At 47.0% G+C, this 27,305-nt stretch overlaps 1 protein-coding gene across 1 annotated transcript in view; it reads left to right on the top strand.

Moving 5' to 3' along the window:
- The window catches only part of LOC141273288 (uncharacterized), a 150,745-nt gene extending 123,680 nt beyond the window's left edge, over positions 1-27,065 (top strand). The window contains exons 7-9 of the mRNA XM_073684916.1: positions 3,357-3,505; positions 26,351-26,466; positions 26,600-27,065. Of these exons, the coding sequence (XP_073541017.1) occupies positions 3,357-3,505; positions 26,351-26,466; positions 26,600-26,744 (410 nt within the window). The 3' untranslated portion in view covers positions 26,745-27,065. The remainder of the gene's footprint in view (positions 1-3,356; positions 3,506-26,350; positions 26,467-26,599) is intronic.
- Positions 27,066-27,305: the final 240 nt, after the last annotated feature.

Genomic DNA, 27,305 nt, shown 5'->3' with positions numbered 1-27,305 from the left:
GCAGTCGTCCGTCATGATCATCTGCGGCAAGCTGCTCCAATGCCATTTGCAGGTGGGGGTCCACACTACCTTGGCTACGGGTATGGCTGGCAATCACAAGTGGGACCTCTACGGCAGCACCATCCTGGCCTTGGCTGGCCACCCCGTCATCAGGGCTCTGTAGTCGGACGGGCACCTTGCAACAGTTCAGCAGTCATTTGGGCCTTGGTTTTGCCAGTGGGGTCAATCTGTCCCAGCTCACAGAGGGCAATGATAATGGCCTTCACCTGCTGGTGATACCAGGGCTCTCCACATGTAGCCATTATTTCCATATAAAAGATAGGATAGAAAAACAAGAGAAGGGAAGGGATGCAACTGCTACACTTATAGTAATGTCCCAGATAAAAAAAATATTAAAACACTGAGTCTAATTTCTTAAAACTCTGCACAGAATTCTCACAAGAACCGTGCAAGTTTTCAATGACAGGAATGATTGCTCAATCCAGCCACTGATGTTCTGTAATATCCCACCGCTGCCACCAATTTGTCAGGAATTCCCACAGCGACAGACCGGGGGAGATCACACAATATCTCACCGCACCATCACTGTGTTACCGATTTCGTCTGGAATTGCAAGCACACGATCAAGAGTAGTCACTGCTTAGGTATCAACAAGTGACCAGTGAGAGTATGGCATCACACCTCTGGATTCCAACGCATGGAATGTGTGTTTATGCCCTCCGGATGGTCACTGTCTGCTTCACGATAGCCCAATTATTATTCTCTGCCACTGGCCAAGTTTGAAATATAATACAGGCCTGGCCGGACGCCTGCATTCTGGTAGCGTGTGGTTTTGGGGAAGGGAACGATTACAGGACAAAAGAAGCAGAACTATTAAATTTTATATTTAATCCAAAAGGGAGGCAGTGTTAGGAAAAATATACAAAGATTTTACAAAGGGGAACATTTACAGTACATAAGCAGTTACACAAAATAATAAGGATTAAAGAAGAAACTTACACTACTGCATAAAGATCGCTGCGACGATTCAATATAGCTGGAGGGGAGACGCTCCACTTAAACTGTTATCGAACAGGGTCCTCCGCTATGATAGACATATACTCCCGGACAAAGAACATGGCTCCAGCCAAACTATCTTATGCTGAAGGGAGAGGCCCCCCTGTGATGACATCATGTGGGCTCGGCTCCACCCCGATGTTTGTATTAAAAATCTTTTTTTTGGGATAACTAATCGCTGGTTGATCCCAGAAGCCCAAAGGTGGTACCATATTTTCTTATACGATTTTACCTTCATTTAGATACAACACATCGCACAGTTGCAATTTGTTATTTTGTTACTGTTGTGCCACAGCCCCCCCAGAGGGGCCTACGGCTACGAAAAACTGAGCATATTGTTTCTTGGTTGTCCCTGACACTAAAAATATGGGTCCCGTTATCATCAGAATTATGGAACTTCAGTTATTCCATATTTCATATCGGCTCCGATCGGACTGAGGCTGGTGGCTGGGAATTGTTTGTGAGTGCCTTTGAACTAAACAAGCTTTGTCCACCTCTCTGTGTCTAATCACCCCCTGCACTGCCAGGGAGAAGGATGCTCGCATTTTAAGTAGCTTGGTGGCACCTCTTGGCTGCCAGCCCATGACTGTATTAATTGGGGCTTTGTGCTGAGATTTTTATGGAGACAGTTCTTGTACTGAAAGTGGTGAGGGGGGCTTCAGGGGGGAAAAATGGTTAATATTTTCCTGACATTAATATCTCCCTGACATTAATATCTCCCTGACAAATATTGATGAAAAGTACTGACCAAAATACCCCAGATTTGCATTAAGCATATGATAGATACATGGTATAATACATTCCTTGCTAGTGATACAATACACTGGCAGCAATGATGCTTCACAATGCTAAGTACAGCATTGCTGTTTTGTTTTTTTTTATCCCAAAAAATGTTGAGCCAAATTCATCAGAACCGGTGTTTTGCACGCTAATCTTGATGAAAAGTGTGCTGCAGTAAAATGCGCTTTTTAATTAATTTAGCGTATTTTTCAGTTGCCGTGCACCAACAACCAGAAATGTTACTCCAGTCAGGGACTGATTTTACTTTAATGACATAAATCATGATAAATTAGACAAGCACTCTAAGTTATGCCCCAGCTCCACCCACTTTTCTAAAAATTGGTGAAACTTGCCAAGAGTGGCGTAAAAATGACAAGACTCGCAACATTTTTGAGACATTTCAAGGCATTTTATGCCAGAAAACACCATGATGATTTGAGCTCTATATGCCTAAAAATTATAGCAGTTAAAACTGATTGGTGATTATCTTTATTTTAATAAATGTTAACCCCTTCACCCGGTCCATTTTCCATTTTTTCTTTTTCAGTTTTTCCTCACCTTCTTCCAAGAGCCATAACTTTTTCATATTTCCATCAATATAGTATGAGGTGTGAATGAGGTATGAGGTATGAAATTTGTATGAAAAAAGTTATCGCATATGTCGCCATTTTCTGAAACCCGTCGCGTCTCAATTTTTCGGGATCTGGGGCCAGGTGGGCGCCTATTTTTTGTGCCCTGAGCTTATGTTTTTATTGATACCAGTTTGGGGTAGATATGATGTTTTGATCACCTCTTATTGTATTTTATTGGAATGTTGTGGCGGCCCCAAAAAACATAATTCTAGCGTTTCGATTTTTTTCTTGTTACGCTGCTTAGAGAACAGATTCATTTGTTTTATATTTTGATAGATCGGACACTGTGTATTTTTTTCTTTTAATTTAAGTTGGTCAAAAGGGGGGTGATTTGAACACAAGACGGCGTTCATAGGAGTATTGCAATGACAGGCACCAGGGTCTTCTGCAGGTCACGGTTGTGGCAATGGAAACGTGGAATCATGTGCGCCCCTCTGGCATGTGTTACATCCCGCTGTCAGAGATTGACAGCAGGATTTAACAGGTTAACAGCCGCGGGCAGAGGACCACTCCACCTGTGGCTGTTAAAAGCACATGATGGCTGGTTAAATCAGCTGTAATATGAGGGGAAAGATGCGTGCCCAGGGTCAGGGACACGACACATGATGACATAAATATACGTCATATGTTGTGAAAGGGTTAAGCAATAAATTATATTGCTAGAATATGCCCTCAATTCTTGATTTTTGAGGTTGGACCTTCAGGACCCTCATAGAGAGCCTTGTTGTGCAAGAAACTGCAGTACAGCTCTATTCAAGGTGGATCATGCTGCAGCTTCCTGCACAGCTGGTGAGGAGTGACTAAGTGCAATCAATGACTTAAAATAGAGATGTATACTTCTGCTACTTGTATTACTACACCTCCAAAGAAGCTTTATTAAATTTGCAGGTTGTCTTCTGTGTCCTCCTGATTGGCGGCTACATGGAGAGCACTGTTATTATTACTCAGATGGAAAAGAAAGAACGTGGAACCAAAGCCGAGATGATTGTACGAAGATGGGAACGGATCTACTGGTCATAAAGGACCAGGAACAGCAGGTATGAGATATATGTCCGTATATAAGAACTAGATGAAGGCCCGATGCTATCGCATCAGGAGGGCAGTGATGTCACAATGGGGGCAGGCTTTGCAGCGTTGAGAATCTCTCCCCCCATGTGCTCACCCACCTATCCCCCCCATGTGCTGACATCTCCTGTCTGTGCTCTCTTCTCTTTGACCTGTCTATCCCATGTGCTATCCCCCTTTTCTGCTGTCTCTCTACTTCCTGTGCTGTGTTCTCTCCTCATGTGCTGTCCCGCTTGAGCTGTCTCCCCCCTGTGCTGTCTCTCTCCCCCCTGTGCGCTTTCTCTCTCCCCCATCTGCTGTCTTCTCCTCTCATATGAGCTCTTCTTTGACCTGTGTACCCCATGTGCTTTCCCCCTTGTCTGGTCTCTCTCTCTCCACTCCTGTGCTGTCTTCTTCCCTCATGTGTTCTCTCGTTTGAGAACACTGCCGGAATCAGCCAAATGATCCACTGCGCCTGCGCGGAATTCGCGTAGGAGCAGTAAATCAGACCGCCGCCATCTTTGTGCAAGCAGGTAGCGACATCACATTAAAACTGCGCATGCACTCCTCCTGTTAAAAGAATCAGTGAATCATTCGGCTGATCCCCGTGGCTGTGTGTGTGGCGTGTTCGCGACGGTGTTCTGCTGGTGGTACCGCGCAAGAGGCTGGTACCACCAGCTGTTTCCATATTGAGACACCCATCACTTGGGTGTCCCAATATGGCGGTCGACGAACTTCCGCCGCTTGGAATTCTGGGATCTGGACACATCTGGATGGAACAGGATGTGAAGACATTACAAGGTAATTATATTATAGATAATATAGGACTAGAGGACCCGCCCCATAAATAAGGATAATATAGGACTGGATGTCACGCCAGGTTTTAGTGCAACACAGAGGGAAAAGGGAGAGGGAGCCCAGACACTCGGGAAAGGGAGAAGTGGAGACCTCCTAGTCTGTTCTAGCATCACCCTGTTTCAACTAACATCCCTATGTTGCCTCTACAGCAATCGCTGCACGCAAGCCTCTCCCTACTTTCTCTGGCGTAAGGCTACGGCTAGGGATGGAAGGAGATGAGCCCTAGTCAACCTCCACTAAACACTAAAGACAACAAGGGAAGACAAAACAGGGGGAAAATGCTTAGCTTTCAGAAGACTCCAAATATGCACAGGGCCTCAAGCTCCAGAGAGGACGAAGTACTGCTTCTGTTAAGCCACATAAGTAAAAATGAGTATAGCCAGCGACTCCCTCTCAGACACACAGGTATATATACACCCAGGCCAGATAGCTAAATAGCAACAGGGAGGAGCCGCTCGGTCCTAAAGACAGCCTCTTATCTAAGAAGCTGTCTGCAATGCCAAACATAGAGATCTCCTGTAACCAACTGCAGGGTGACTGTATGTCACCTCTGACACACCCGTGACAGTACCCCCCCTCTGTGAGTGGCCTCCGGACACTCAGGACTGGGTTTCTCAGAAAAAGAGGTGTGGAATGAGCAAACCAATCTGTGAACGTTCACCTCTAACGCTGAAACCCACATCCTCTCCTTTGGACCATAGCCTTTCCAGTGCACTAAGTATTGTAGAGAACGACGTTGGAGACGAGAATCTACAATCTGCGAAATCTGGAGCTCCAGATTACCATAAGCCATTACTGGGGGCGTTGGTAGAGGTGAGGGCTCAAGAGGTTCCACATACCTTTTGAGTAAGGACCTGTGGAACACATTGTGGACCTTAAGGGCCTGAGAAAGTTCAAGACGAAACGCTGCACGGCAGTTATTTTATAGGGACCAATAAACCTAGGTCCCAGCTTCCAAGAAGGAACTTTCAATCTTATAGTCCTGGTAGACAAAGTCAATCACATTCAGGTCCGGACCTGGCAAGCGTTTTCTGTCAGCCATACATTTATACCTGTCTCCCATGGTCTTTAAATTACACAGAACACCCTGTCAAACCGAGGAGAGCAACAAAGCAAACCATTCTTCCTCAGGAACTCCTGAAGCTCCTCCCCCACTGAAGGTACCAAACTGTGGATGACAACTGTATGCACCGAAGAACGGCAAAATGTCAGTAGGATGCCCAATCCTCCTAATTTTCGGAGACGAAACACCTGAGGTATGTCTCCAAGTTCTGATTGACCCGCTCGGTCTGACCATTCGACTGAGGATGAAAGGCAGAGGAAAAGGACAACTGCACCCCCAGTCGAGAACAGAATGCCTTCCAAAACTTGGAAACAAACTGGGTCCCTCGATCAGACACCACATCGGAGGGAACCCCGTGAAGCTTCACAATCTCATTTCTGAACACCTGAGCAAGTGTCTTGGCATTGGGAAGTACAGGTAATGTGACGAAGTGAACCATTTTACTGAACCTATCTACTACCACCAAAACCACTGTTTTGCCTGCAGAATCCGGTAGGTCACTAATAAAATCCATGGACAAGTGTGTACATGGCCTACTAGGGATAGATAGCGGAAGAAGAGTACCAGATGGACGGGTATGCGAAACCTTAGAACGCGTGCAAATACTACAAGCAGCTACGTGTTCAATTACATCAAGATGCAACCCCGGCCACCAATAATGACGAGAGAGGAGTTCTGCGGTTGCCTTACCACCTGGATGCTCAGCCATCACAGAGTTATGATGTACCTTGATAACTCTGCGGCGCAGATCAGATGGTACAAATAACTTTCCTGAAGGGCAGGAGGCACGGGCGTCCCTCTGAGCCTCCAACACCTCATTCTCCAGTTCAGGATAAAGAGCCAAAATTACTACCCCTCTGTGTAACATTGGGTCAGGGTTCTCATGGTCACCACCACCAGGGAAGCTCCGGGACAAAGCATCAGCCTTGACATTTTTGACCCCTGGATGAAAAGTGACAACAAAATTGAACCTAGTAAAAAACAGGGACCATCTGGCTTGCCTAGGGTTGAGATGATTAGCTCACTTGAGATATGACAGGTTCTTATGGTCAGTAATAACAGTAATAGAATGGACAGTCCCCTTTGTCGTCACTGCTTTCTGGTTCTTCTATCCTTTAGCATACAGGCCCGGAGAGAATAAGACACAAGACAGGTAGTATGCGTCAACAGACTCTAACTTTATTACAAAGCATAGGGTTTATATACACACCCTGGAGGTAGAAACGGATTTACCATATATGGTCTGATCATACAATTTATCTATTCAAACAAAAAAACTGGTTTCTATTCTCATGATGCCTATTCTTGTGTTGAAACATTTAATCAGACACATTCTGTGTTGAAACATTTAATCAGACACATTCTGATGACTAGCAAGGACACGTTAGTTTCTATTGACACAATGAAGGAACATTCAGTTGTTGTTGACCTAAGGTGACCGTCAGACTTTATATAGCATAGATGGGGTCTTTGAACTTGAGGGACCTCATATTCTGCTATAACATTCCGTCCTTTTGTTCCTTCATTTATCAATATGAAGCTCTATATTTTCTTTTTCTTTTAGTACAACGCTGAATACACATTAGAAAAAGCTTAAAAACCAAATAAACCGCAAGACACATTAGCAAAACCTGAAAAATAGCTTTCACTATACCAGCCAACCACCCACCGATACCTTTAAACCAATTAGCGGGATTCAGAAAGGAAAAGGTGTTTACCCACCAGGAATCCTGGTTCTTAAGGTTGGCCTCATCATAAAGCTTTCTTAATTTTACAACATCTTCTAATTTATGTTCGAGTGTCAACACACTAGAATTATCTATATAGTGGCAACACGCGGGCCCTATTACCTGGCACATTCCTCCTTGTGCCGCCGTCAAATAATCTAGTACAAGGGTATGTTGGTTCGTGACAATAATCAATTGATTTTGTACTGCAAGAGACCCATTAACTACTTCTAAAATCCCCCAGATCTGATCATCCAAATAATCTGTAGCCTCAACTAATTTATCCCACATTTGGGTCAGCATAGGATATATAAACAATGCACTGAAAAACTTATTTACCCCCCCCTCCATTTGAACTATGTGGGGTCTCCCATTCGGCCTAGGATTGTTATCCGCGGCTCTTTTATGTAATGTATGTTTCGGGATAGACAAGGGATCTAGCTGGTCTGGAGTAACAATATAAGTTGCAGGTGTCAATCTGGCTAAAGTACAAGTTCCTGTCACTCCTACTGGGAGCCACTTGAAGGCCTTGTCTCCACATACCCAATACATGGATAAGGGAAGATCCCATAATGCTGAATGTTGCAGTATTAAACGGTGAACTAAATCAACAAACTTGAAAACATTAGATATCATACACCATCCAGGCTGCTGACCTAAGGGAGAACAATACCCTGCATCGGGCGCACCACAAGTTGTTGCACCCTGCTCGTAACTTGAACTGTCATTACATTGTAGATTGCCAGGTACGTCGGCACAGGTATCACTTGTCCCATTTTTAAAATAAACATTGTTCACTCAATCAGGGGTGTGTAGATATCTTTCCAACAGGGAAGGTTTAAATGCATCACTAGTGCCTGAGGTGGGCTTGAAACTTACTTTTAACCCTTGTTGAGGTATCTTACCAAAATCAGTAATTTTTGTTTTGTTTCAGGGTACCCACTCCCCTCCTTTAAAAGCTAGATATAACCTGGGGATTACTTGACCTGTCAGGTTCCCTTGCCACCAAGGAAATTCTGTCCATCCTACCACAGGAATCCCAATGGTGGTATTCCATAATCTCTGTGTGGAATTATTGGCCAAAGTATCTGAGCAGTTCACCCAAAAGTTTATCTCTTCCCATGAGACTGGGACAGCGAGAAAGGGTATGCTAGTGGATGTCACAGGGGCATGTGTACATATCCAACAATTAGCAATAGTCTGGTTTTGCTCCTTTAGTCCATCGATTAGAGCAAGATGGTGTTTAACCCCTTAAGCCCCGAGGGTGGTTTGCACGTTAATGACCAGGCCAATTTTTACAATTCTGACCATTGTCAATTTATGAGGTAATTACTCTGGAACGCTTCAACGGATCCCCCTGATTCTGAGACTGTTTTTTCGTGACATATTGTACTTCATGATTGTGGATAAATTTCTTCGATATCACTTGCGTTTATTTGTGAAAAAAATGGAAATTTGGCGAAAATTTTGAAAATTTAGCAATTTTCAAAATTTGAATTTTTAAGCCCTGAAATCAGAGAGATATGTCACACAAAAGAGTTAATAAATAACATTTCCCACATACATCAGCACAATTTTGGAACCAAAATTTTTTTTTGTTAGGGAGCTATAAGGGTTAAAAGTTGAGCAGCGATTTCTCAATTTTCCAACAAAATTTACAAAACCATTTTTTTAGGGACCACATCACATTTGAAGTCACTTTGAGAGGTCTTTATGACAGAAAATACCCAAAAGTGACACCATTCTAAAAACTGCACCCCTCAAGGTGCTCAAAACCACATTAAAGAACTTTATTAACCCTTCAGGTGCTTCACAGGAATTTTTTGAATGTGGAAGAAAAAAATGAACATTTAACTTTTTTCACAAAAATGTTAATTTAGACCCAATTTTTTTATTTTCACAGGGCTAACAAGAAAAAATGGACCCCAAAATTTGTTGTGCAATTTCCCCTGGGCACGCAGATACCCAATATGTGGGGAAAAAACACTGTTTGGGCACACGGCAGGGCTCGGAAGGGAAGGAGCGCCATTTGACTTTTTGATTGTAAAATTTGCTTGAATAATTAGCGGACGCCATGTTGTGTTTGGAGAGCCCCTGTGTGACCAAACTTTGGAGCTCCCCCACAAGTGACCCCATTTTGTAAACTAGACCCCCCAAGGCACCTATCTAGATGCATAGTGAGCATTTGGAACCCCCAGGTGCTTCACAAATTGATTCGTAAAAATGAAAAAATGAAAAAAAAAACACTTTTTCATTTTTACGAATCAATTTGTGAAGCACCTGGGGGTTCCAAGTGCTCACTATGCATCTAGATAGGTGCCTTGGGGGGTCTAGTTTCCAAAATGGGGTCACTTGTGGGGGAGCTCCAATGTTTGGGCACACAGGGACTCTCCAAATGCAACATGGTATCCGCTAACAAATTGAATGGAAAATCGGCTCAAATTGTTAGCGGACACCATGTTGCATTTGGAGAGCCCCTCTGTGCCCAAACTTTGAAGCTCCCCCACAAGTGACCCCATTTTGGAAACTAAACCCCCCAAGGCACCTTTCTAGATGCATAGTGAGCATTTGGAACCCCCAGGTGCTTCACAAATTGATTCGTAAAAATGAAAAAGTGAAAAAAAAAACACTTTTTCATTTTTATGAATCAATTTGTGAAGCACCTGGGGGTTCCAAGTGCTCACTATGCATCTAGCTAGGTGCCTTGGGGGGTCTAGTTTCCAAAATGGGGTCACTTGTGGGGGAGCTCTAATGTTTGAGCACACAGGGACTCTCCAAATGCAACATGGTATCCGCTAACAAATTGAATGGAAAATCGGCTCAAATTGTTAGCGGACACCATGTTGCATTTGGAGAGCCCCTCTGTGCCCAAACTTTGGAGCTCCCCCACAAGTGACCCCATTTTGGAAACTAGACCCCCCAAGGCACCTTTCTAGATGCATAGTGAGCATTTGGAACCCCCAGGTGCTTCACAAATTGATTCGTAAAAATGAAAAAGTGAAAAAAAAAACACTTTTTCATTTTTATGAATCAATTTGTGAAGCACCTGGGGGTTCCAAGTGCTCACTATGCATCTAGCTAGGTGCCTTGGGGGTTCTAGTTTCCAAAAAGGGGTCACTTGTGGGGGAGCTCTAATGTTTGAGCACACAGGGACTCTCCAAATGCAACATGGTATCCGCTAACAAATTGAATGGAAAATCGGCTCAAATTGTTAGCGGACACCATGTTGCGTTTGGAGAGCCCCTCTGTGCCCAAACTTTGGAGCTCCCCCACAAGTGACCCCATTTTGGAAACTAGACCCCCCAAGGCACCTTTCTAGATGCATAGTGAGCATTTGGAACCCCCAGGTGCTTCACAAATTGATTCGTAAAAATGAAAAAGTGAAAAAAAAAACACTTTTTCATTTTTATGAATCAATTTGTGAAGCACCTGGGGGTTCCAAGTGCTCACTATGCATCTAGCTAGGTGCCCCTTGCCCCCGCAATGCTGCGATCGACTTCGATCGACTTCGATCGCAGCATCGCGGGGGTTAATGTGCTGGGAGCGGTGGAGGACTGCTCCCTGCACATAGTATCGGGTGTCAGCTGTGACAATCAGCTGACACCCGGCGGCGATCGCGCCCGCACAGCCTGTGTGCGCGCGCGATCGCCATGACGTACTAATACGGGTCTGGCTCTTAAGTCCCAGGGCACAGACACGTATTAGTACGTCAGATGTTGTTAAGGGGTTAATGAATCTATTGTCATCTCCATCTGTGGTGCCTGACGTAGTCCATGCACCTGTGGTCGCAAGGATGCAGGTAAGTATAAACAATGTCTTCATTCTTTGTCCGCTGGTTCTCCTAGTATCTTTTTGCAATGGGACGTGTGGATCCAGGCCTCTTTTCCCTCTAGCTTAACGGCTGTGCTTGTGGTCAACAGAACTTGAAAGGGTCCGTCAAACCGTGGATCTAGGCTTTTCCTCACGTGTCTTTTTATAACCACCCAGTCTCCAGGTTGCAGCGTATGGCTGCTGGAGTCTTGATCTGGATCTGGAAGAGAACTGAAAACATTATCATGTATTTGCTTGATCTTTTTGTGTAAAGCCCTCACGTAGTAACTTAGCACATGGTTGTTTATTTCTAATGCTTGCGGATAGAAACACCCTAGGCTGGGTACGTTGTGTAACATACCTGGCGGCGTCCTTGCATAGTGGTCCATCTCCCACTGTGCAGGAGCGCGCACTTGATCTCCTGTCCAGAATGTCTCTCTGGCTTCCCTCCATGCTGTCTGTTTGTGTCTGTCTCTGCTGCTTAAGGGCGGCGCCCGATCACTTCCTGCTTTTTGTACCTGCTGTGGGTCACACCCCTTGTGCGTCCTCAGCCTATTGCTGTCTGACACTTGGTATATAGCTCAGCAGCTCCCTTCTATCCCTGCCTGAGCATAAGTGTTTTCCTTCAGTGTGTGCTTGCACTCTGAAGGTGCCAGGTCCCGTTCTTTGTTTCCTTGTCTGCCTTTCCTGGAGGCTGTATTTCCAGGCCTGTCTGAACTGACTCCTGTATGTCTCCTGCTTTGCGGTATTAGTTCCCGTGTCTGAACTGAGTCCTGTATGTCTCCTGCTTTGCGGTATTAGTTCCCGTGTCTGAACTGAGTCCTGTATGTCTCCTGCTTTGCGGTATCAGCTCCCGTGTCTGAACTGAGTCCTGTATGTCTCCTGCTTTGCGGTATTAGTTCCCGTGTCTGAACTGAGTCTTGTATGTCTCCTGCTTTGCGGTATTAGTTCCCGTGTCTGAACTGAGTCCTTTCTGTGTTCTCTTGTCTGTCCTGTCTGAACACGCTCCTAGCCTGTTCCTCCCGCCTTCTAGGGGCCGATTACCTAGACCCGCTCCTGTATCTTGTCTGTCCTGTCTGAACACGCTCCTTGCCTGTTCGTCCCGCCTCTCTGGGGGCAGTATTCCCAGACCCGCTCCTGTATCCCGCTGCAGTGTCGGTCTCCTCCGTACACTCAGTTCCAGTCTGAACTCTCTCCTATCCTTTACCTGTTTTGCCTCTATGTCCGTTCCCTTCCTTTTTCTGCAGAGTCTGTACTCGTACCTAACTCCTGCCTGTTGTCTCTGTACTCCCGTTTGTGAGTTTGTGGTCCACTCGCTACTTCACTGCAAGTACCCTGTGGGTGTCTGGCTCTGTCTTTCCCTTCCTGTCTGTTCTGTGTGAACAGAGTCCTGTCCTGCCCTGCTTCTGCCCGCTGCTCCGGCAGTCTTGTCCTGCCCTGCTTCTGCCCGCTGCTCCGGCAGTCCTGTCCTGCCCTGCTTCTGCCCGCTGCTCCGGCAGTCCTGTCCTGCCCTGCTTCTGCCCGCTGCTCCGGCAGTCCTGTCCTGCCCTGTTTCTGCCCGCTGCTCCGGCAGTCCTGTCCTGCCCTGCTTCTGCCCGCTGCTCCGGCAGTCCTGTCCTGCCCTGCTTCTGCCCGCTGCTCCGGCAGTCCTGTCCTGCCCTGCTTCTGCCCGCTGCTCCGGCAGTCCTGTCCTGCCCTGCCTGTACCCCTCTGCCTGTAATGTTCCTGAGTCCCAGTGTGTATTGGGCCCTATCCTGCCTGTATTGTTCCTGAGTCCCGGTGTGTACTGGGTTCTATCCCGCCTGTGTTCCTACCTGCTAGTGCCTCCCTGTCTGCACTCTAGCTGTGCTTGCCTTTACCTCCCTGCCTGCATACCCGCCTGCCTGCATACCAGTCGTGCCTGCCTATACCCTCCAGTCTGTGTGCCAGCCTACCAGCCTGTTCCTGTATTCCCCTGTGTGGGTCAACAGCCGTGTCCGGGGTCTGTCCTGGAGTAGCACCTGGTCCCTCTGCTCGGTTCCTCCTTGGTGCACTGGCGTCGTATGCCGTCGTGCGACCCTGGTCGGATCGGGTAAATACTTAGTCACGCCCCTCCAGGCATACACTCTCCGGCACGGTCCAGTGGAATCACTAGCAATCACACGCACACGCCGCTTAGCCCGGGCGTGTGCATAACACGTTGCCAAACAATATCTCATATGGAGAGAGTCCAGTCTTTTTATTGGGCGTGTATCTTACTGAAAACAGAGCAAGCGGTAAACAATCCGGCCATGGTTTTCCTGTCTCAGCCATGGCTTTCTGAATTTTTAATTTCAATGTCCCATTCAGTCTTTCCACTTTACCACTACTTTGTGGGTGATATGGGGTGTGGAATGCTTGTTGAATTCCTAGAGCTGACATGACTTCATTCATTATTTCACCCGTGAAGTGTGTACCTCTGTCACTCTCAATTACCTCTGGTACCCCATACCTGCAGATGACCTCCGCAAGCAGTTTCTTTGCGGTTGCCGCAGTCATGGCTTTGGCAAACGGGAAAGCCTCTGGCCATCCTGAGAACAAATCAATACAGACCAACACATATTCCCATGATCCTGACTTCGGCGGCTGAATATAATCAATTTGCAGTCTCTGGAATGGATAGAGGGGCTGGGGGTGTGTTTGGGTGGTGTTTTAACTACTCTACCCTGATTATGTGTAGCACATATCATGCACCCTTTTATCAGTCGTTCAATACAGGTGGAGAATCCTGGTGCCACCCAATGTTTCTGCATCACATTCATCACAGCCGTTTTAGATTGGTGTACCGGCCCATGTAGCATCTGGGCAGCCGCTGGGTACAGTGCCCTTGGAAGGCATCGTCGTGTCCCTTTCCCCCATACCCCATTTGCTTCATTCAGGCATGCACCGATGTAACGGGTTTCCTGTTCCTAGCGAATAGACCCGCCTTAGTCCTAGGCTAGTCTGAACAAAGACCTATAGAATAAAGGGAAAGGGTCCCTAAAAGAACTAAGGACTGGAATAAAAATGGGACACCTCCTGAACAGAGAAGGTTGTTGCAGAACACAAAAGATAAGCTGACAAACAGGTGCTAGAGGTCCCAAAAGGACCAAGCGAACTGAGAGATATAGGCACAGAAGCACCTGGCTAGCAAAACAGTCAAACAACACTGAAGTCCAGCACAGCCAAAAAGGCGGAGCTAGAATATAAAGGCAGATGGTCATGTGACCGCAAAACACAAGATGGAAAAAACAAACAGGAGGGTTCTAACAATGGAGTGGAAGTCCCTTAATGTGACTGAGGCGGTTCCTATGATGGAAAGACCAGAGTCAGCTGAGATCTGCAACCGAAACGTAAGTGACATGCATTGTACACACAACAAAGAAGGATCGGGACACTTGTATTTGTTTGGGAGCCAGGGTGAGCGAGTACAGCATTCGCTCGCCATCACAGCCACCCTAGGTCCCTTACATAGAGATACTCCCTAACTGCATGGGTTCCTCCACCTCCCCCAGTCCTGGTTCACCCCCAGACCGCTCCCCTGGCAGAGGTACATAACCCCGACAAGAAGGCCCCAGAGAAGGTGGTTGCACCCGTCTATCCCGAAGGCGTCTATCAAGACATATGGTCAAAGACATGGCAGCCTCCAAGGAGTGAGGGGTTTCATATACAGCCAAGGCATCTTTCAACCTTTCAGTAAGCCCCTCACAAAATTGACTTCTAAGGGCTGAGTCATTCCATTTGGAATCCGTTGCCCATCTATGGAATTCTGAACTGTATGTTTCCACGGACCGAATCCCCTGCTGAAGGCGACGTAGCCTAGACTCAGCAGCCAAGGCGACTCAGTAAGGGTCATCATAGATGAGGGCCAGAACTCCGAAAAACCCCTCCACAGACTAGAGATAAACCGAGTCCTGCGGTAACGAAAACACCCATGACTGAGGATCACCCTGTAATAGACAGATCACAATACCAACCCTTTGCTCCTCATTACCGGAGGACTAGGGACGAAGTTTGAAATACAATTTGCATGCCTCCTTAAATACAAAAAACTTGTCCCTACCTCCTGAAAACCTGTCTGGGAGGGCAACCTTGGGCCTACCTGCAGAGACCCCCATATTGGCGACCTGTAGCCGCTGATGCTGCTGCTGTACCTCACCACGGAGGTCATTCACCTCCAGAGACAGCCTGTGCAGCTGCTCTGCAAGCTCTGCAAATGAACCCATACCAAAGGGAGAAAGGCAAAAAAAAAGGTGCACGCCCAAAAACACACAAAGAAAAAAAACAAACAAAATGTCAGTTGTTTTTTTCTCCCTTTTCAAAATGTGCTCGGCTGGCTATAATGTCACGCCAGGTGTTAGTGAAACACCTAGGGAAAAGGGAGAGGGAGCCCAGACTCTAGGGAAAGGGGGAAGTGGAGACCTCCTAGTCTGGTCTAGCATCACCCTGTTTCAACTAACGTCCCTATATTGCCTCTTCAGCAATCGCCGCATGCGTGCCTCGCCCTACTTTCCCTGGCATAAGACTACGGCTAGGGATGGAAGAAGATGAGCCCTAGTCAACCTCCACTAAACACTAAAGACAACAAGTGAAGACAAAACAGGGAAATTGCTTAGCTTTTAGAAGACTCCAAGTATGCACACGGCCTCAAGCTCCAGAGAGGATGAAGTACTGCTCCTGCTAAGCCACATAAGTAGAAATGAATATAGCCAGCAACTCCCTCTCAGATACACCAGGTATATAAACTCCCAGGCCAGAGAGCTAATTAGCAATAGGGAGGAGCCGCTCAGTCCTAAAGACAGACTCTTATCTAAGAAGCTGTCTGCAATGCCAAACGCAGAGATCTCCTGTAACCAACTGCAGGGCGACTGTCACCTCTGACACACCAGTGACACTAGATGACCGGTCCATATATAAGGACAATATAGGACTAGATGACCGACCCCTATATATAAGGATAATATAGAACTAGATGACTGGCTCCATATATAAGGATAATATAGGGCTAGATGACTGGCCCCATATATCAGGATCATATTTAAGTATTTTACTCACTTATATAGTGCCTTTAATTCCACAGTGCTTTACAGACATCAGCACTGTCCCTATTGTGGCTCACAATCTAAATTCCTTATCAATATGTCTTTGCAGTGTGGTAGGAAACCCACGCAAACATGAGGAGAACATACAATCTCCTTGCAGATGTTGTCCTTGGTGGGATTTGAACCCAGGACCCAGGGCCGGCTCCAGGTTTTTGTGGACCATGGGCGAAAGAGTCTCAGTGGGTTCCTTTAACATATACCACGATTCATGATGCACAGATACCGCAGAGAAATATATATCTATAGTACAAGGCCAAAGATTTTACTTCTTACATTACATGAGCGATATCTATAGTAAATTCTACAATAGGCAGATCCTCGCAGCGCACAGTGCAGACCGGACAGTATAGTCCTCCATACAGTATTATGGGCACCACATAGTCCTCCATACAGAATACTGGCCCCCATATAATGCTCCATACAGGATACTGGCCCTCATATAACGCTCCATACAGGATACTGGCCCCCATATGATGCTCCATATAGGATACTGGCCCCCTTATAACGCTCCATATAGGATATTGGCCCCCTTATATTGTCCCATGCAGGCTGTGCCCCCCCACACATAATGCCCCTTGCAGGCTGTTTCTCCCCCCCACACACATAATGCCCCATGCAGGATGTCTCCCCCCCCCTCATAAAATGGTTCATGCAGCATGTCACTCCCCCCCCCCATATAATGGCCCATGCAGGATGTCACTTTCCCCCCATACAATGCCCCATGCAGGATGTAATTTCCCCCTCCATACAATGCCCCATGCTGGATGTCATTCCCCCCATATAAAGCCCCATGCAGGATGTCACTCCTACCCCCTCCCCCGATATAATGCCCCATGCAGGATGTCACTTCCCCCCCATATAATGCCCTATGCAGGATGTCACTTCCCCCCATAAAATGCCCCATGCAGGATGTCACCCCCCCATATAATGGCCCATGCAGGATGTCACTCCGCCCCCCATATAATGCCCCATGCAGAATGTCACTTCTCCCCCTATATAATGCCCCATGCAGGATGTCACCCCCCCATATAATGGCCCATGCAGGATGTCACTCCGCCCCCCATATAATGCCCCATGCAGAATGTCACTTCTCCCCCCCATATAATGCCCCATGCAGGATGTCACTCCCCCCATATAATGCCCCATGCAGGATGTAATTTCTCCCCCCATATAATGCCCCATGCGTCCATACATAAAGAAAAAAAAATCAAATACCTCACTTCTCACCTGCTGCCACTGCTCCGACCGGACTCCTCACTCGTGCTGACGTCTTCCCTCTCTGTGCTGCCTGGGATGGCTCAGCAGAGGGCGCAGTGGAAAGACATCACTGCGCCCTCTGACCTGAGACGTCACAGTCAGGGGACGCGGAAGACACCGGAGCTGCTGCAGAGGCACGGGGAGAGGTATGTATTGTGCCGGCTGCCGGGGCCCTGAGCAAGTGGGGGGAAGGTGGCGGGCGCTAGTGTGGCGCCCCTGAGGGTTCGGTCGCCACAGGGGGTACTGCATCTTGTCAGGAGGTGTAGTATCTCTTCTCCCAGGTAAGGATGGTGCAGCTGTTAGGACCCCAACTCACACTCAACACTACACACTCCTGTCCTATGGGGGGCTAATATGCACCAGAGTGCTGCCCCAGCAGGATAATGGAGATGGGGGAGCCAAAGTTAGGGGGAACCATGTAGTGGGTGATGGTGGAGGACACACCTTTATGTTACAATTCCAGTATAATATATAATAGCCAGCCATCTTAAGTTCAAGGTCCTTTGATTGTGGTCTTCACCGCTGAACGTGGCTTTCTGGGATAGAACATGCAGCCTGTTGAAGACGCACGGTCCTCGTACTCTGGCCTTGAAGCGAGAAGCGGGTGAGAGTTAACGGTTGTCTCTACCCGGTCAAGGTCCCTACTTGAGAAGGCCTGGAGTGGAGCAAAGTAGAAGAGCTCCACAGGCAAAAGGATCCCAGGGAATACGGACGGAGCGACGTACGCCACCCGTACTCTCCATTCTGGCCTAGTCAGAAGGACTCCTGCTGCAAAAGGGGTACCGGCCCCCGATATCTGACTTTGTTACTTCACGTATCAGTCGGAGAAGCCTGGAGGCTAAGTGGATCCCATCGGGTGACGGACGGAACGGAATTGCCGCCCGTACCCTTGTTCTGTGTATAGCCAGAGGTAGACCCAGCCTTGTAACACGCACCACACACGGACAGGAGAGGTCCAAGGGAGAGATTGTAGGAACACGCGGTGGTGCGGGGGTCCTGATAGAAGCACCTGAACTACCGGGGTGTGCCGGACCCTCTTCCCTGGTGGCCGCAGCAAGCCATGAGGAGCAAGGAGAAGCCTTGCAGCTGACCTCAACCAACGTGAGTAAAGCTTGGAAGACTGCATCCATTGCCTCCGGTCCTTTATTGCAGCGCGACACCGCACCACACCACTGCACCTACTACTACTCCCCTCATCCTCCTGCCGGTTTCTGCCCTGAGGCCCTGCTCCGCCTGTGGGGAGTAGTACTACCGTCAGCTGCCACAACATCCAGCCTCAGAGGACTGCAGCAGCGTTGGTGGCGCATCACCAGACGCCACAGGTGGCGTAGTTGTAAATTGCCACTCATCAACTAGCCCGTATTTTTGGGATGTGAGCCCTGGGCACGGACCGGGCCAAGGCCGCGACTGCATCCCCTTCCACCACCGGCCCGCCGTCCGAGTACACCTTTTCACAGGGAGGGCTAACCCCCTACTGAACAACAGCGGTAGTGGGTCACACACTAGCACCGGGACCGCACACCTCCGCTCGCGGGTCCTATAGCACGCAAGGGTGACCGGCGAGTGAGCCCCCCTGCCTGCTCAGGGCCCCGGCACTTGCCCGGGTGCGCCGGGTGCTGACGCCGGACCTGCCAGGACCCCAGCGCTGCAAGCCTGCAAAGCTAACCACTGAGCCACCGTGCTGCGGGACTAAATGATCGGCCCCATATATTAGGATTATATAATGACAGCCAAAAACATCCAAATGACCCTGATCAAAAGTTCACATACCCCAGTTCTTAATACCGTGTATTGCCCCCTCTAACATAAATGACAGTTTGAAGTCTTTTGTGGTAGTTGTGGATGAGGTTCTTTATTTTCTCAGATGGTAAAGCTACGCATTCTTCTTGGCAAAAAGCCTCCAGTTCCTGTAAATTCCTGGGCTGTCTAGCATGAACTGCACGCTTGAGATCTCCCCTGATTGGCTCAATGATATTGAGGTCAGGAGACTGAGATGGTCAATCCAGAACCTTAACTTTGTTCTGCTGTAGGCAAGGACATGTCGACTTGGCCTTGTGTTTTGGATCATTGTCATGTTGGAACATCCAAGTACGTCCCATGTGCAGCTTCCGGGCTGATGAGTGCAAATTTGCCTCCAGTATTTGCTGATAACATGTTGCATTCATCTTCCCGTCAACTTTTACCAAGTTTTCTGTCACTTTGTAGCTCACACATCCAATAAACATCAGCGATACACCTCCATGCTTTACTGTAGGAATGGTGTTCCTTTCATTACAGGCCTTGTTGACCTCTCTCCAAATGTAACGTTTATGGTTGTGGCCAAAAAGTTCAATTTTGGTCTCATCACTCCAAATTACCTTGTACCAGAAGTTTTGAGGCTTGTCTCTGTGCTGTTTGGCGTATTGTAAGCAAGATACTTTGTGGCATTTGCGCAGTAATGGCTTTCTTCTGGAGACTTGACCATGCAGCCCATTTTTCTTCAAGTGCCTCCTTATTGTTAGTGATGAGCGAGCATGCTTGCTACTGCTACTGCTACTGTAATGCCGTAGCCATGTTGGTTATGGCATTACAGTGATTGGCTGGCCGTACAGCGTCATCAGGTCTATATCAGACCTGGCGCCGCCATGCTTGTCACAGTCACTCCGGAATCAGACAGTGTAGGGAGAGGTGCTGCTGAGCTAGGGAGAGATTTGCTTGTTTCTAGTTAGTGTAGGTGTATCAAACTATATTAGAGACACATATCCATCTCAACAAACAGTCCTTCTGAGGACTAATCCATCTACAGAGATATCAGGCAGGCAGTGTATATAGGCAGTCAGGCAGGGTATATAGCAGACTGCAGTGCACATACCACAAGAGGCTCCATTCCAGTTTTGTCTGCTGCTGCTGTTAGATATTTCTAGAAATAGGCCCAGGTCTAAAGGGCAAGGAATAATTTTTTTGGGATCTTAATCCTCACTATTTGCTGAAAAATCAATCCAGAGAACACCGTTGATCTGCGCCATTTGCTTGTTGGCACTGCAGAATACAGCCAGGTCCTTTCCATATTACAGCGCTAAAAATCCAGCCATTTAAAACTGAGGTTTGTTCGTCACGGATCACATATAATTGTGCTGAAAATACTGCCATTTCTGGCATCCATTAAAAATTTGTTTCAGTGTGTCAGTGAAGCAATTGACACCAGTTTGCTGTTCAAAATAATTAACTACAGGCCAGGTATTTAAAACTGTGTTTTCTCCGTCACACAGATCACATATATGTTTTCAGAAAATACTGCCATTTCTGGCCTCCATTAATTTTTATTTTCAGCGTGTCAGCAAAGTTTTTGACACTGTTTTACTGTTCAAAATTGTTACCTACAGGCCAGGTATTTAAAACTGTGGTTTCTCCGTCAAACGGATTACATACAACTTCGCTCCAAATTCAGCCATTTGCAGTGAGCGTGGAAGATATTGTCCTCCATTTAAAATGGGCAAGGTGCGTGGCAAGGGACGGGGAACTGGACGTGATGGTGATGGTGCATGCAGAGGCCGAGGCCGTGGGCAAGCTGAAATTGTGCCACAACAAACACCCACATCTTCTCGCCCGACCTTCCTGTCCCAAATCCTAGGGGACTGCAGCACACCACTATTGAACCCAGAGCAATGTCAAAAGGTTGTTGGTTGGATAGCTGATAATGCTTCCAGTCACTTTGCCACCACCACCACCACCCTGTCTTCCACATGGTCAATTCTCAGTAGCCGTGAATCTGGACTGCATATTCCTCACCCTGATCCTCCTTCCTCCCACCATGCCGAGTGCCCGGAGACAACTGATCCCACACTTGGACACTCCGAAGAGCTTTTCACCTTTCCATTTATAGATTCGGGCCTCTCGTCTGGTCCACTTGAAGCGGAACAAGAGGAGATCGCATGTAGGGATGCCCAAATATTTGAGCAGCCACAGTCATACGAAGACGACGGTGGGAAAGTGTCACAAGAGGTGGACGATGATGAGACACAATTGCCAGAAAGTCAAGAGGAGGACCAAGGTGTGGAAGTGGAAGACGAGGTGGTGGATGGTATAGTAACTGACCCAACCTGAGGACATGCAGAGCGAGGACAGCAGCACACAGGGGGAGAGAGGCAGAGCACCCCAACAGGCAGGAAGAAGCAGTGTGGTGGCCGCAGACAGAAGGCAGGCAACCTTTCCCTGTAACACCAACACAAAGGAAGTTGCCAGTACAACTGTTAGGTCTTCCCGAGTCTGGTTGTTTTTTAAAGACTCTGCCGATAACCCTAAAAAGGCCATTTGCACCACCTGCCAGGCCAACATCAGCAGGGGTGGCAAAACTAGCATCCTGACCACCACCAGCATGATCAGGCACATGGCAGCAAAGCACCCAACTTTGTGGGCCAAACCCCAGGGTCCAGGAACAGTGTCTGTGGGTGGCACCACTGCTTCTTCCGCTGTTGTGCATGCAAGCCAATCCCCTGTCCATGGTGCATGCGAAGATGCCTCCTGCCCTGCACCTGTCGTTGTACACTCTCAAGTAGCAGCATAAGGAGGCACGTCCTTGTCCCAGCGCAGCGTTCAGTTGTCCATACCCCAGTCCTTGGAACGCAAGCGCAAATACACAGCCAACGCCCCACAGGCCACACTACTAAATTCCCACATTTCACGACTGCTTGCGCTCGAAATGTTGCCTTTTAGGCTCGTGGAGACGGAATCATTCCCCAACCTGATGGTGGCGGCCATCCCTCGGTACTCAGTGCCCAGCCGCCACTATTTCTCCCTGTGTGCCGTCCATGCATTACACAAACTCGTGTCCCAAAATATTAACCGTGCCCTCAACAATGCAGTTACCGGGAAAGTCCACCTAACCACGAACACGTGTACAAGTGCTTGTGGCAGGGACGGTACATCTCGCTGACGGCACACTGGATTAACATAGTGGAAGCTGGGACCCAGTTGGACCTTGGGACGGAACACGTCCTCCCGATGCCAAGGATTGCGGGCCCTAGGTCAATCAGGGTTGCCCCCACAGTCTACAGCTCCTGCACCTCATCCTCCTCAGCCTCCTCCTCCACTTCAGCCTCCATCTCCAAAATGACCACATCAGTCACAAGCTGGAAGCACTGCAGCAATGCCTTGGCCAAGCGGCAACAGGCTGTGCTGAAGCTAATATGCTTAGGTGACAAACCACACAATTCAGAAGAGTTGTAGACAGCTCTGAAAGAGCAGGCAGATCTGTGGCTCACACCGCTGAACCTACAGCCAAGCATGGTCGTGTGTGACAATGGCCGGGACCTGGTGGCGGCTCTGAGGCGACGCGAGCTCACACACGTACCATGCCTGGCCCATGTGCTTAACCTTGTGGTTCAGTTTCTCAAATCCTATCCGGAGCTGCTGGATCTGCTTGTTAAAGTACGCTGCCTGTGTGCCAATTTTAGAAAGTCAGCTACAGCTTCCACCGTCCTTGGCATGTTTCCGCAGCGTTTCCAGCTTCCGGCTCATAGACTGGTGTGTGGTGTCCCCACGCATTGGAACTCTACACTGCAGATGTTAGGAAGGACTTGTGAGCAGAAGAGGGCAGTTGTTGAGCACCAGCATTAACAAGGCCGTTGGTATTCAGTCCAGACTCTACACATGAGATCTCAGGAGTGGACATGGATGTCAGACATATGTACCATCCTCCAAAACATTGAGGACTCCACCAAGATGGTGAGCGGCGATGATGCCATAATTAGCGTCACCATCCCATTTCTCTGTCTTCTGAAATTCTTTCTGCTCACAATCAAAGAGGATGCATTGCAGGCAGAGCACGATGAGATGGAGCAAGGAACTATACAGGGTGATTACACACAGTCCAGCCTCATCTCATTCCAATGTGGATTGGGTGACAATGAGGAAGAGGAGGAGGAAGAACAGGAGCTAGTTTCATGCGCTATAGATGGTACTACCTGCACAACTGTCATACCGTCTGTTCAGCGTGGATGACCAGAGGACAGGGAGGAGGAGGGCAGCATGGTCAGTCATTCTCTTGGTGAGGACACGGAAGTCTTGCCTGTTAGTAGTCTGGCACGCATGGTTGAGTTTATGTTACGCTGCCTTTCCCATGACCCTCACATTCTCAAAATTTTGGGTGACAGTCATTACTAGTTGGTGACACTTCTAGACCTACGCTACAAGGAGAACTTTCTATCTCTTATTCCTCAGGCGGACAGGTCTACAAAAATGGGGCTGTACCAGAAGGCCTTTGTTGCATAACTATTAAAAAAATTCCCATCTGAAAACGCTGGCAGCAGAAGTCACAGTTCGTTGGACAACCAAGGAGTACAGGCGAGAGAGACACAACTTAAATCCAGCAGAGGCAGGGGAACCCTGTCAAAGTTCTGGGAGAATTTTATCAGCCCCTCCCATTGCACAGGCCCTGAGGCGTGGGGTACTCTCACAAGGAGTACAAAGTTTGGCAAGATGCTGAGAGAGTACCTTGCTGACCATACCAACGTCCTCTGTGATTCCTCTGTGCCTTATAATTATTGGGTATCCAAGCTGGATGCGTGGAATGAATTGGCTCTCTACGCCTTGGAGGTCCTGGCCTGCCCTGTCGCCAGCATTTTATCAGAGCGTGTTTTTAGTGCCGCTGGTGGAATTATAACTGATAAGCGCATCCGCCTGTCAACTGAAAATGCTGACAGGCTGACTCTTATAAAAATGAACAAGAGCTGGATTGGGCCAGATTTCTCAACACCACCGAATGATAGCAGTGTAACATAATCTCAAATCCAGTGTCTTTTTTTGGGAGGTGTATTCCCATGCACCTCTTCACACCCACACATGGGTATATGCTTCCTGATTTTGTCTATTTGCTCTTGTCCTCCTCCTTCTCCTCAGCCTCATCCTCCACCACCATATCACCAGGGTGACCGTGGTCCATGACGCAACACCCACATAATTTTTTTAAAGGGTGTCTATGATGCTCGTAGAAATTTTTTTTTATACAGTATGTTCATGTATACCCCCCAGGGGTAAATGTTTGTCAGCTCATACACTTAGTGCATGGACATTACAAGTATAGGATACCCGCTCCTTTCTAATGGGAACATTTTTTATGAGGCTCTCCTCCACGGCTCTTCCAAGGGGCATTGGAGTTCCTCCCAATTTTTGGCAGCCCTTGCATTCACTGCATAGGCAAGCACAATGGAGACCCACTTCCTAATAATGGGAATATTTTTTTTCAGGAGGCCCTCCTCTACGTCTCTTCCAAGGGGCATTGGAGTGCCTCCAAATTTTTGGCAACCCTTCCATTCAATGCATAGGCAAAGACAATGGGAGACCTACTTCCTAATAATGGGAACATTGTTTTCAGGAGGCCCTCCTCTAAGTCTCTTCAAAGGGGTATTGGGGTGCGTCCAAATTTTTAAAGTGGTATTGGGGTGCGTCCAAATTTTGGGCAGCCCTGCCACTCACTGCATATGCAATAACAGTATAGGAGACTCACTCTTTAGTAATGGGAACAATAAAACATAGCCAGCTGATGGCTCTCTAAGAATAGTGAGGGCCGACTGCTGACGCTTTAAGAATAGTAAAGGGCGCCTGATGGCCCTATAAAAATAGGCTTTGTGGCTTTCAGAGTCCCTCCTTCATAAATGAAACATGATGTGTTTGATGATATCTCACACACCACATGGCCAGATAAGGTTGTAAAATGTTAAAACGACATTTCCTGGTGAATGCATTTGTCACGATTGAAAGCAATGCAAAAGTGCAAAAACACATCAAAAACGCTAAGTCTGAACATAGCCCAAAGTATGGAGGAGTATTTTTGGTTTTGGTTATTTATTTTACTTTATATACAAGTCAATAGCATGGAAAGGATGTTTCTTAACATATTTCCCAGGAAAATCCATTTTGGTTTTGTTTTTGTATGTTTTATTGTGAGTCCGTAAAAGTGGCGTAATACCTCTGACAACGTTGTTGACAGCAGTGACCTGGGAGTCAGAAATGCTTCCAGGGGTCTTCCCCATGCTCTTCCCATGTCATTTGAGCACTGTTCCCATCGATTTGGGCAATTTTTAGGCCTTCTGCAGACCGCCGGGGGGAGCCGCCTGAAAAATGCTCGAGTTTCCCATAGACTTACATTGGGCTCGTTGCTCGGGTCGAGCACCCGAGTATTCCAATGTGATCAACCCGAGCATCGAGCACCCGAGCATTTTAGTGCTTGCCCATCACTACTTATTGTGCATCTTGAAACAGCCACACCGCTAGTTTTCAGAAAGTCCTGAATTTCAGCTGATGTTATTTGTGGGTTTTTCTTTGCATCCCGAACAATTTTCCTGGCAGTTGTGGCTGAAATTTTTGTTGGTCTACCTGACCGTGGTTTGGTTTTTACAGAGCCCCTGATTTTCCATTTGTTAATCACAGTTTGAACGCTGTTGACTGGCATTATCAATTCCTTGGATTTTTTTTGTATCCCTTTCCTGTGTTATACAGTTTAACTACCTTTTCCCATAGATCCACTGACAATTATTTTGCTTTCCCTATGACTCACAATCCAGAAACGTCAGTGGCTGGATGAAAGATGCAAGAGTCTGTCTAGATCCCAGAAACTCACTCAGCTTTTATGCACACACACTGATTACAAGCAAACAGGTCACACGTGAGGATGTTACCTTTTGTAGACATTCAAACCCATTTGTGTCAAATTCTGTGCATGTTATAAGGTCAAAATCACCAGGGTATGTGAACTTTTGATCAGGGTCATTTGGATATTTTTGGTTGTCATTTAAGATTTAAAAAGAGAAAACACAGTAGCTTGACAATAAATGGCTTCACCCAACCAATAACCATGAGTGGAGAAAAAGTTTTTATGTTATCATTCATAGTCTCTTAAACAAAGCCAAAAAAGGAAAAATTCTGCTGGGATGTTTAAACTTTTTAGCACAACTGTATAAGGATAATATAGGACTAGATGACCCTGGTCTGCTGTATCCTCATATCTATTATAGATCTGATATGATGGACGTTCTTCATCTGTTGCAGGAGTCTATAAATAAGATGCCTATCGCACAATGCGGAGATGACACATATTGGATAGGACTTCACCGTGATGGAGACGTCTGGAGATGGCTGGATGGAGAACATTATTCCAGCAGCTTGTAAGTGACTCCTGACACCAGCACACACCGGTCATTACTGTGACTGTGATACATCCAATCACCGGGGTCTGGACCTCCCTTATAATTACTGATATCTCATCATTTCCTCTTGTTTTATCTTCTTGTTACTCAGGTTCGAGATAAAGACACAGAAATCAGGAGACTGTGTATCAAAGACCAGATCTGATTATTATCAGGATGACTGTAATACTACAAAAAGATGGATCTGTGTGAAGAAAGCCGTGAGGATCTCATATAACGTGCATAAAACCGAATAAGTATATAAATATTTGTTATTAGGTTTCTGGAGATATAGATTGAGAAAGGAAAATCATTAGACAAAAATAATAACATTTAATGTATGGTTCATGTTTGTGTGAGAATGCTTTAATGAAAAGACAACTAATATTACACTTCCAAAATGTGGATTTTAAAATGCTTCCATAGTTTGCACTCATGTCCGGCTTTAGAAATGTGTGACCTGTAAAGTCACACAGAGTGCTATCTGTCAGGCTCCAGTACGGGAAACTGGAAGCGAGACATTGAGTCAGTTTCAGACTTAAAGAAGTTTTCCCACAAGTTGATTTTAATCAATAGATCTTGGAATAATAATAATTTTAACAATTAGATGTGTTTAAATAAAATGTTCCTGTGCTGAGATAATCTTATAAATGTGTCCCTGCTGTGTACTGTGTAATGGCTGTGTGTGACCGTGCAGGAACATGGTCTGATCATACCACATCTCCTGGGCAGGGGAGGAAGCAAAAGACATTACAGCATGGGATCACAAATAATTCTTTCTTTGAGGTAAAAATTTTTTTTAAAAACAAGCAGAGAAA

This window comes from Phyllobates terribilis, unplaced genomic scaffold, assembly GCF_046119375.1.
Source record: "Phyllobates terribilis strain yellow unplaced genomic scaffold, ASM4611937v1 Scaffold_5__5_contigs__length_657084704, whole genome shotgun sequence".
Classification (NCBI taxonomy): domain Eukaryota; kingdom Metazoa; phylum Chordata; class Amphibia; order Anura; family Dendrobatidae; genus Phyllobates; species Phyllobates terribilis.
Note: the sequence above shows the minus strand (reverse complement) of the source record. Positions and strands in the feature narration are given on the sequence as shown.